Source organism: Bidens hawaiensis, unplaced genomic scaffold, assembly GCF_021521415.1.
Source record: "Bidens hawaiensis isolate Kalapana, Puna unplaced genomic scaffold, B.hawaiensis_p1.1 tig00030301_1, whole genome shotgun sequence".
NCBI classification, from domain to species: domain Eukaryota; kingdom Viridiplantae; phylum Streptophyta; class Magnoliopsida; order Asterales; family Asteraceae; genus Bidens; species Bidens hawaiensis.
The window spans coordinates 38,596-50,975 of NW_027495056.1; the positions used below are offsets into that span (position 1 = coordinate 38,596).

Genomic DNA, 12,380 nt, shown 5'->3' on the forward strand with positions numbered 1-12,380 from the left:
AAATTTATAAGTTACGTAGGGGTGCTCGATGCCGCTTTTTGATTGTTTGTAAGCTAAACTTGTGAGCCCAACTATTAGTATCGATTTTTCTTCGTCCAAACCAAAATGGAATCATTGAAAATTGAAACCGAATCGTTACCAGCTCTCTTATATATACAAAATAGGAAAATGATGATTTTAGCAACATAAATGGTGAAGATTAATGGAACACCTAGAATGCGAAATTATAAAAAGAACGAAGATTATAAAAAATCATTTTGGAATTAGTTTTATTTAAAGTTGTAATAGTCATGTTTACTTGTATTAAAAAAGACTTTGTTCAATTATATTTTAACTATATCTAATATATATAACAAAACTTGTCAAATACTAAATAATATAAGAGATTAAAATGCATACAACATTTAAGTTTGATATGATTTTATATGGCCGGTTTTCAGCATAAGCCGCGAACCAAACCGTTAGCTACGGTTTGAAAATTTTGAAACCAACCAACCGAGTGAAAGTAAAAAAAAAAAATACCGACTGTGAAACCAAACTGATGACTGGTTTAAAATGTTTAAAGGTTTTAAATCAAACCATGAACACTCTTAATTGTTAGGGTATCCATTCGGACACAATAATAATAATAGTATTAAAAGGAATAAAGTTGAGATATTCACTCGTTTATTTTACCATCTAAAGTAAACCCAGAAAAGCAGACATCGAGACCTAGATTCAACTGTCTGCAACGATGCAGTGGGAAGCCGACGAGAAAGAAGTAAAAGCCGCCGGAGCTGAGCTTCTGCCGGACGGACGACGTGGCCTCCGCATCCACGGCTGGGAGATCGAGGCTTCCAACTGCTCTTGTCTCACCTCTCTCAACCTCCAATCGTACGTTCAATTCATTTCACAACAGTTATACTTCATTAACCCTAATTCACCTAACTCTTCACGTCGATTTAGTGTTCAATTTGTTGAATAATCCATGTTTAAAGCACTTTGATTTAGACTTCAATGCTACAATCAAATTGTAATGCTGTTATAAAATTATGATATGTAATTTTGTAGGTGTTGTTTTAAAGGCACTTTGTTAATCAGTTGTGGGATTTGTAGGAATTAGAGTGTGATTGTGTACTGATCATATCATGAGGTCATAAAGATAGGCTTGTAAACAAATTTAACTGAACAAATGATTGAATAGGAACTATTGAACGAACAAGATTTTCTTGTTCATGTTGGTTCAATAAGAAAATGCTTTCGTGTTCGTTCGTTAAAAGTATTAAGAACGGTTTACGATTGTAAATGAACACAGAACATAGATGACAAACATAACCGAGCGATCAGTTAAAAGTAAACGTGATTCATAAAATTGGACTAAAATATATGAGATTTCAGTTTTATAAAACTAGACTAATTTATCTGGGTGATCTTTTTTATTTTTACAAAGCTAGGCTAAGGCTAACTTTTATTGGGGGTATAAACAAACGAACGTTTATGAACATAATGAACTAACGGGACTTGTGTTCATGCTAGTTCGTTTATTCAATAAACGAGCATAAAAGAACTTTCTGTCGAACAGTTCACTGAATGTTCGGTTGAGTTACAGGTCTACATAAAACATGTTTCTGCTACAAGAAATCGAAAATCCTGGCTTATTCTATAATAAGTTTATAATATCTTTTCTTAATATCATTTGCAGATGGGAAGAAAAGCTTGAGACGTCTCACTTGCCAGAAATGATATTCGGTGACAGTTCTTTGGTTCTTAAGCATATTAGCAGTGGAACGAAGATTCACTTTAATGCTTTTGATGCTTTAGTTGGCTGGAAAAAGGAGCCTCTACCGCCAGTGGAAGTCCCTGCAGCCACCCAGTGGAAGTTTAGAAGGTTAAACATTAAACAATTGGATAATTTAATCTTTTATATAAGTTTCAATCTCATTTTAAACTTTTCATATGTTTTGCAGCAAACCCTTTGAGCAAATTATTCTAGACTATGATTACACATTCACGACACCTTATTCTGGCAGTGAAACCGTTGAGGTGAATTCATAGTTATAATCTTTATCTCTTACATATATGACCTTATTAACTTAATGATTCGTTTATGATGTTATATTGATAATCAGACTAGCAATGGTGTAAACTTAGAGGGAAACACTCGTCTCAAATGGGATGATTGTGATGAACAAATTAATGTGGCTGCATTGACAGCGAAAGAGCCTATTCTGTTCTATGACGAGGTGGTTCTGTATGAAGATGAGTTGGCTGATAATGGGGTCTCACTTTTGACCGTGAAAGTGGTAAAGTTCAAACTGATAACAGTTTCTAGTTAGTTAATCTCGTTAAGCCTTCTTCATTTTAACTGATTATAATTTGTTCATGTGGTTTGTAGAGAGTGATGCCTAATTATTGGTTTCTTCTGTTACGTTTTTGGGTGAGTTTTCTTTTAGATAATAAACATTGTGACTGATTTAATTTGTGCATATAGCACCTTATAACCAACTATTTTGTTTTTGCAGCTTAGAGTTGATGGTGTTCTTATGAGATTAAGGGATACGCGTGTAGTGTGCAATTTCAGTGAGAATACAAAATCTGTTATCCTTAGAGATGTTTCATGGAGAGAAGCTACATTCAAGGCATTGGCTTCTGTAAGCATTATTATTCTGGTTTGATTAAACTTTGTGAATATTATATAATGTGAATGTATTTTTATGTTTATAATTGAACTATGCAGAAAGGATATCCTTGTGATTCGGCTTCATATAATGATCCAAATGTTATCAGTCAGAGGCTTCCCATCGTCTTGCATAAGACCCAAAAGCTTATAGTCCCTTGACTCGGTGATGCCAGCTTTTGGAAGTTCTGTAACTAATATGATGATTTTAAAAGTGACGTTATGTGATTTCTAGAGGTCGAAAGAGGCGTGCTTTCACTCTGGTTATTGTTTTCTGTAGCCGCTGTTTGAAAATATTTATAATTCTTATTAGTAATATTTGATGATGTATTTTCAAAATTTCAGTTACTTTTTCTGTCTAATATGAACTCAACATGTTTGAGAGGACAGAGATAACCAAAATTTGAAATTGGTTTGGTCTAGGCAAGACAAGACTTGTATTTCCATCTAATTAAAAGCGCGAATAAGGATGATAAGCAACATGCTTAAATCAATGGAATTAGGCAATTAGCATTACGTCATAGGGTATCTTGTATGTATAAAAGCTGATACGTGCAACCACAATATAGACTATGCCGCCTGATTTTGGCTGCCTTTCTGATACGAACTGCGGATAGGAGCTCTAGAAGCTTGCTTAAACCACTTTTGCGAAGTTCTTGCACTTTTTTTGTTTGTCTGGTGATCGGTAGGCATAACCCGCAGTAACATCTACTTACAGAAAGCAATGATTCTTATTCTTTTGTTGATTATGTTGGTCTTGCATTGGAGTTTACTACAGACTGTTCCCATCTCGTTATGTTAGTGTTGGGGATATCATACATCTTGATTCTTTGTTGACCTACATGGTATCTGAAACTCGGCAGTCAAGTGGACAACATCTTCGAAGAGTGAGCAACAAGAATCCTGTACTATTACTCATGCCGTACAAATTAAGATCGCTGTAGCATATAGCATGCTTACAATGATGACCTGACTCCTCACCCATCTTTGTTTATTGTACATGTCAACAGGCATGAAAATTGTTGTAAAAAGTAGTTTTTGTAGCAATCCCTTGAATTCTTTTAATGTCTTTGGCATCCTTTATGTGGTTTGGGTTAGTTGCAAGAGTGTGAGACAATTGTCTTATACGCTAACATGTTCTTGAATCCTAATAGTTTTTTGATAGCTTAACACGTGATTTTCAAAATGCGTAAGCAATGACGTAATCTTTTTCTATAAATAAAATGCGTCTCCTTTAAAGATTCATCACTCCAACATCTAAAAGAAATGTGATGGAAGAAGAAACCGAAAAAATCAAGATTTTACGCCTAAAAGAAAAAATTCTTCTAATATAATTACAAGCTATTCAACAACAAATTTCGTGTCAATCCGATCTCGTTTGATAGGGTTTTGAAAAATTATGATTCCTCAAAATTTTAATGTCTGTTCCAGTCACTTTGCTAAATGTTCAGAATGTATATATAGAGGGGTGGGTATTGAGCGCCCATGCCCGGGCAAGTTTGGGTGTCAAGCAAAAAATTTGGAGGTTTAACGTATGAGAAAATGAGAAATCAAGGCCCCTCCCCCATGTTGCATATGAAGCTCGCCCAACAGCTCGAGTAGACTGCCCGAGCGTTGCCCCCGGCCAAGGCCAAGGCATGCCCATGGCCAAGTCTGAATATGACCATAAAATTAAATGATGCAACTTTAGTAGACACTAAATCTTGTTACTACAAACAATAAAGATTAGTTGTAGTTGTAGGTTGACTTTTCTTGTAAAATATCCCCAGAAATTAGAAATATATGAATTTAAATGCTGAGAAAATCATGCAAAAGGAACCTAAATCCAGCCATTATTAACTGTTCCACTCCCTAAACACAACATAATCAAAAACTAACTGAAGCTGGCTCAAATACAGTCTTTGTAAGCCTTGAAGAATCAAATTAGTCATCAAGTACCTGCATCACACACAATTTCAGAACCAACTCTAAATTCAGAGTAAAATATTCCTGTTTTGCTATATAGATAACAGCTAGCGTATCAACCGGTTAAGCTTCAAATGAGACTGTATAAAGAAAATGTTGCACCTTTGTAAGTTATTTATTTTCTCTTAACATGCATCATCAATTTGAATCCTATTGGATGTTAGGATCTAGGACACACACAAACACTAATAATACTGCAAGAGAAAAATAAACGAAGATGAACACGCGAGATTTACGTGGTTCGGTCGACTGACCTACGTCCACGGGCTGCAACAGGGTATTTTATTATTGCTACTGCCTCACTTGTGATGAGGAATTACAAGTCCAAGGCTAAATATATATAGATACAAGATTAGAGTTTTTACTTGTTCACCAAGAAAACTAATATGGGCCAGATCTGCCAATTAATCTGCCACGAAGATGTTTTCTAACCTGGGCCCAATTAAGCCTCCATAAACCCAACACTGGGGACCTCATGTTTTAGTCGATATCTTAAAAGTTAAAACCCATGAGAAAACATTCCAATAGATCGAACATGAATAAAGTTCTTCTAAGTTCTAATCAAAAGTAGCAGACTAACGTTCAAGTAACCTCAAAGAAACATCTAAGAAAAGATTACAACAAATGTGTAAGCCGTAAGGTACACTGTTAAATTGTTCATATATAACCTTTCTACACATCAATCACAATTTCGCACGCAGATAGGAATCACAGACTGAATACAGTTGTTATCAATGTCAACTATCATGAATAACATTTCAAAATTGCATATTTTAGGACTCAACACAAAACAAACAACCAACAATCACATGGAAATCCCTTTGAAACAAGACTTGAAACCCGTAATCTTATTTATTAACTCAGATCGCTAAATGCAGAACAGAAAACTAAACTCACATTCTTGTAGGTCTGTACTACCATTCTGAAGCTTGGCATTTCTTGATTTCACCCATCTTCGCCATTCCACCCTATATATAACATAATATCAAATAACAAACAACAATTAACAACCCCATTCCTTATTATTATTATCAATTATAAAACCACCACATCAACCCATTTCTTTGAACTTGTCAACCCATTTTGACCCGAAAATAACAAGACAGAATTTTAAATGACCCATTTTGATCAATTTAGTTAAAATCTCTAACCCAAACCAACCCAATTAATTTTTAAAGCAACTCAAATTGACTCATTTGAAATGGTTCGGGTAAAGATTGCCACCCCTAACCAAAGGCCACAAAAAAGATCAAATTTTTGAACAGCAGAAGGTACCATGGGACAGCTCGCGGATGTTAACAGAGAGGTGTGACGTCAAGCGAGCTCCGGCTGACATCGGCATGAGAGATTGAGCACAACCCAGTTCGCCAATAGTCCTATAACACACATAAACAAAAAAATGAACTGCAATTCAATGTTAAACGAAGAGTTTAAAAGCAATGAATTAACCTAGGATTGAAGAAACGGCGGGAATGGAGTCTGGGAGCAGAAATCGGCGGTGGGCGTAAGCGGGGAAAGGTGGTGGTAGGGCGGAGAGACGGTGGTCTTGCGGCGGCGGAGATGAACGTCCGGGATAGCGAACCACGCCATGCCACTTTTTCTTTTATCAAAAATCTTAAGAGATGAAGAAATTAGGGTTATTCCAACGTTGTAAACAGGAAGTCCGGTGTAAACGAGTCAAAAACGAGCTATTTGAGATCAGATCAATAAAAGGTTTAAAATGGGTTGAGCTTTGTCGAGCCATAAAGTCCCCGAGCTCGACTTGAGCTTAGGCTCATTTAAGGTTTCTCAAAATATAAAAAATAATTAAAAATGTTAATAAATTAGTTAATAAATAATACCCGAAATGAGCTCGAGCTTTAGAAAAAGAGTTTGAAACGACCCAAGCTCGGCTTATTAAGTTTTAACTCGTTTTCACCCATAGAATTCCCTTTCTCTTTTAGTTGTTAAGTTTTAATATAATTAAATAAATATAATTAGATTAATTATCTATTTATATATATATATATATACACACACTAGATTTTATCCTCGTATTACGGGGGTTGTTTTACATTATTCGTTTTTAATATTTATATATGTATATTTGGATTTTAATTTTATTTATTGTAAGAAAGTTAATAATTAATATACTTAAGGTTTGATAATGAAATGGTTTCACAAATAAATGATATGTTATAATCCGGTTTAAAAGCCATCTGGGTTTGGTGATACCCATTACCTGTTTATTTTCTTTATTATAAAATGTTTCTTAATTATAAATAATATCTTTTTTTAAAATAAAACAGGATATTAATTTTTAGCATATCCCTATTTTATAGGATTTTCATATCAAATATTTGATGAGATTATTTTTTAATATAATGAGATGTTATAATTCGTTTAAGAGCTATCTGAGTTTGGTGAGACATTTACCCCTTGAATTCTGGTCAAATGCGTGAGAAACCTTCATTTACAAATAAAGCAATGTGATGGCTTGAGAGAATGGTTGTTTTACATTTTTCGTTTTTTAATATTTATTTTTTGGATTTTAATTTTCTTTATTGTAAGAAAGTTAATAATATACTTAGGGTTTGATGATGAAAGGGCTTCATAAATAAATGATATGTTATAACCCGTTTAAAAGCTATCTGGATTTGGTGACCCATGACCCGCTTATGTTTTTTATTATAAAATTGTTTATTAATTATAAATAATATCTTTTTCTTTTTAAATTGGATATTAAATTTTAGTATATTTCTATTTTGTAGGATTTTCATATCAAATAATTGGTAAGATTAATTTTTAATTTAATGAGATATTATAACATGTTTAAAAGCTATCTGGTTTTGGTAAGACCCATACCCATGAATTTGGGTTAAATCAATGAGAGACCTCCATTTAAAATCAAGAAATCTGGTGGCTTCCATAAACGGGGGGAGCGACCACATCGCGACACATAGGATTTTTGGGTTTTCGTTTATATATATTATTATAGATAAGTATGAAGTGTATTAAGTAAAGTTGAACTTAATGACAAAATAATTGTCGATATTAGAAAAAATTTACAAAGTAAAACTTAAAAATAAAATGGTTTGCAGATCAAGAGTAATTCTTATTTATAAAATTTGATTTGTGTATTATTTTATTTTATATATGTCGGCTACACAGCTTAAGTAGTCTCATACGTTAGAAAAATGGATGATAATCTAATATAAGTAAATGAAATTTAACGGGAAGCTAAAAAAAGGCATAGAGAAAAACAGAAAACAACAACAAACAAATGCAGTATAACACCCAAACAAAATAATAACTTACCTACATAATCAAGACCTAACAACACTACGTTGGGCTTTCATATCACTTCTCTAAAACAAAGGATTTTCATTTTGATCTCTTCTTTACCCAATTGAACATGGAAAACTTAATGTCTTCAAAAATCTTGTCTTCGGTCTTGATGAACACCATACCGTTTCTATTCTTCCACAATGATCAACATGTGGTGGATATGATTCTTAGCCAAACTATCGTTTCAAAACTAGCGCCACTCAAATGGATACCACTATATGCCATATCATGTTCGTCCCATGCACTACCAAACTGCACCACAATCCCATCAAATTCCAAACCTCGATTGCTGTTGGACATAAATAGAACACATGATCAACCAATTCCTCCTCCAAAGAGCACAATTGCAAATTCTTTGCTATCTAGATACGGCTTTGCAAGTAACAATGTATTTTCATGTAACCTAAAAATTTAAGTGCGCATTAATGGAAATTTAATATGGCCATACCCATTGTTTTTAAACCCGACTTAAGCAGGTTGATCTGACCAATTAAACTGGGAGCTGGATAGGCCTCAAATTCAATCTAGCGTCATTAAACTATTGGCCAGCAGACCAGTCGATTTTGACAAAGCCATGGTTAAGTTATGTCTTGTTTTTGAAACAAGTCAACAACATTAATTATATGAAACCAAGAATCAAGTACTAAGTATCAAAATTTTCAACCCAAGGGTGCGGAAGAACCATAATTCCTAGGCAGCTAGTCCAACACCCTACCATTGAATGTGCCTAGAATTTTCATACTTGGCCAAATAAAAATTTGATAGAATAAAAGATTTAGGAGATCATTAAAATCAAATAATAAGTTTAACGAAATTTATGTTTATCGAATAGCATGCATCATTAGGACACAAGTTTAAAAAACTTCTCATTAAAATCACTTAACTATTAAATTGCTTTACATACAAGTATACAGCATAATTATCATATATAGTTCGGCTTATATCAAGTCTCACAACACTCTCAAAAACATGTTGGAGTTCCCAAGGGACACCGTGGGTGGTAAGATGCATCCCCTTTGTCTTGGAGCTCGAAGGTTCAAGCCTTACAAGGTGCATATATATGTTGTTTAATATGGAGAAATAGAGGACTTCTCATCAAAAATCTCTTTCAAAATAGATTTGAGGGATGTACCGAATTTTCTATAAAATATTCACGACATAGACGCTTTGTGTCCTTGAATATGATCACACCGAACAAACTTACGATGCTAGTGATTGTCTCGATGACTGTCCATCAACATTCTTATGAACCTGACCCGAGTCCAACTAGCCTAGTTAAGGTGCCCAACCCATTGAAAAGAATTAGGGAACACTGCAGAATATAACGAACGGAGGAGAGTAAATACGGGATAACGAAAATGATGAATGAATGTGTGTATCGTCTTTTTCTTCCCATCTTTACTTTGTGTTTCTGATTTCCCTTTCCCATTCCCTTCTCTAGTCATTATCTGCCTTGTACTACTTTAAGTTCCTTATTGTAATCATTCTAATTCAATGGAAATGATCATCTTCTATACCTAATTGTAGTGTTTGTTTAGTTGTGAAATATCTAATCACAACAAACGCCTTATTAAGATCAACATCACTATCATCTATAAAGGATACACATGTCATCAATTTGAAAATGGATGGATGAGCCATGTGATAAAAGTAATATGATGCAAATAAAATGTAGAATGTCAACATAACGACATTAATGTTAAAATAAAGCAACTAAGTTGACAACTAATTAAATTAAATAATTTCTTAAAAGAGAGAAACTTTCATTCAAACTAACAAATTATTGTCCGTTAAGTGGATAGTCCTCATGTTAGAAAACCTTTCATAATCTACTAGCTAAAAGTGTTAACTTTGATTGTAACGTGATTAAATTGTAAGTAGTGGTATTTAACTTGCATGCTATGACGGGAATGTAATAAGAATTTGATCAGTATCGGTGATTGGTAGTGTAACTACATTCGTTATGGTACCTTTTTAATAAAATAGAAAAATGAATTATATTATATATATTTAGTTTAAAACGCAATTATGAGTTTGACCTGCTTAATTGATTCGCCTGTCATCCGCCTGGTTCAATTCAAAAACGACTTGTCTAAAGTTTCTTAATCAAACCGACAAAGAGTCTAGCTGCCGCATCAAAGTACTAGTTTTGTATATGTATGAATATGTATAGGTTATTATTATTATGCAAACTATTGAATAAAATCGACATTCGTAATTTTCAAATGAAAACAATAGCTTATTTATTAAATAATTTTTTTAGAAGACTGCATAATGTATAATTCAACAAAAACCATAGATTTTGATAGATCCTTATTTTGTCTTGCCCAAATTTTGAATATTGGTCTTATAAAATATATAAATAATACTAGTAGTAAAACTGTAAAACGTTTATTTTCAATTTTGTTTAATGCAACGATGTCACTAAACTTGACCAACATGCACTGGTCGACTTTTTGACTTGAATATTTTTGGTCGATTCTTGACCAATCTCATCTTTTTAATTCTCCACAAATAATCGTTTCACATCTATCTTGAGTGATTCATGATATTAGAGATGATAATAGTCAGGGTTATAAATTACACATTAAATCAATCAGTGGCAAAGCTTTTTTTTCATGACTACGTACATTAATAAAAATAGAAGTTTTCTTATATACCTCTAAAAGCATTTACGTAACCTAAATCCTTATAAAAGAAAATGATAGTTATAATAAAATAAATATGTGTTTGAATCAAGTACAAATGATTTTAGCTTAAGAAGCATACCATCACCACCACCCCTCCTCTTCTGTAAGATTTGAACTAGAGTGATTAATATTGCTCTACTCTATTTTCTTATGTGCAATTAGAGCTAATTTGTGGCAAGATGGTTAATGTGTGAAACAGGTGGTTTGGTTTCAAACCCTATAGAATTTAAAAATTAAGCCGTTATAAAAAACTATAATTACTCAGTTCAAAATTGTAGATTGATAATAATTACTCTAGTTATTTGTATTTAATATGTTAATTTCATTTGTACCGGATCTCACTCCAATATATATATAGGTTAAGTATAAAATGAAAACCCACTTGAGTTGTGAAAACTCTAGAAACTCATTCTCAACCATATGTTTTTAATTAATGTTTAAATCTTGTGGTCTACAATTAAAGTGAATAAAAAATGTAAATATAAATATAACTTTTTCTCTCTCCTGAAAACATATATAAAAATTAGTAAAAAAATGTAAAAAAATAGCAAAACATTTTTTTTTATGTTTCGATGTTTTGTATTAAATGCTACAACATATATTACATGTAACAAAAAAAAACGATGTTACATAGGGTTTTCGCGGGTTTTCACAACTCAAGTGGGTTTTCATTTAACCTTACCTATATATATATATATAGGCATATTTGTTGTAATTTTTTTGCTATGTAAATATGTTGTTCTAACATGCATACATATATATATATTATAAATTATCCCGGTCAAAATCAGGTATAGGAAAAATAATTCTTTGTTCCTAATAAGGTATATGTTCTTAAGTTTATCACAAAACAACTCCCACCAAACTTACAACCGTTTTTTATGACTTGTAACACCAGGAACATAGACTATTATGGTTAGCATATTCAAACCTTGTGTTTATACTTTCATAAATTCATTGCCATCATACGTATATAAAAGAGAGTCATGCTTAACTACAACACATATCAAGAGCACAAGCCATTTATTCATCATGAAAGCCATTAACTACAACACATATGGTTGCAAATGCGGTTTTTGTCGTCCTCTTCTTTGTGCTTGTTTCCATGTTAACTAGAGTCGATGGTTGTCGGCCCATGAGAGAGCACCACCAACTTCCATCAATCTTAGAGCTTTCTCGGCTATACTCAGGTCCAAGTCGTCGTGGTCCTGGTCACTAACGAGAGGGGATCGTCTTATCACCTCTCATATGCAGTGTTCATGTTTTTGCTTGATTCAGAAGACTCAAGGATTGTCTTCTTAATGCTTAATTTATCTTTCATTCTTGTTCACATTTTCATAAAACTTTAGGCTTTGTTAGAAAAAGTAAATGTAAATGATAACTTCATAATAGCAAATTAATCGACGGTGGTTATCGGATAACATATAAAGGAGTAAGCCTATAGAACTTATTATGTACAAATACGCTAGATTGTATCGCAAGCATTTGTATGGGATCAAACTATATCTATTTATATATATACGTGTTCTTTTCACTGGTTTTTGCGACGGGATATGTTTATTTTTCATACTTACCTTAAAACTTTTTGAGAAAATAATATAGATGCATATTGTGGCACTCATGCTCTATAAACTTGATTAAATCATTTAGTGCGAAATTTGGTCTCAACTCTTTCAAAATATCGATCACATGAACGCGGTTCTTACAATTTCAATATGCCTAACTTGTATGCATTGCATGAC

At 33.0% G+C, this 12,380-nt stretch overlaps 2 protein-coding genes across 2 annotated transcripts; one reads left to right on the forward strand and one right to left on the reverse strand.

Moving 5' to 3' along the window:
- The first annotated feature begins 725 nt into the window (after nt 1–725).
- Nucleotides 726–2,818, forward strand: LOC143580280 (TIP41-like protein). The gene is made up of 7 exons (XM_077063358.1): nt 726–873; nt 1,682–1,867; nt 1,947–2,022; nt 2,109–2,282; nt 2,375–2,416; nt 2,502–2,630; nt 2,717–2,818. The coding sequence occupies exons 1-7, from the start codon at nt 734–736 to the stop codon at nt 2,816–2,818; spliced, it is 849 nt and encodes a 282-aa protein (XP_076919473.1). The 5' UTR covers nt 726–733.
- A 3,052-nt stretch (nt 2,819–5,870) lies between these two features.
- Nucleotides 5,871–8,248, reverse strand: LOC143580281 (uncharacterized). The gene is made up of 3 exons (XM_077063360.1): nt 8,161–8,248; nt 6,071–6,221; nt 5,871–5,997 (listed from the first exon to the last, which is right to left on the reverse strand). The coding sequence occupies exons 1-3, from the start codon at nt 8,246–8,248 to the stop codon at nt 5,871–5,873; spliced, it is 366 nt and encodes a 121-aa protein (XP_076919475.1).
- Between the last annotated feature and the right edge of the window lie 4,132 nt (nt 8,249–12,380).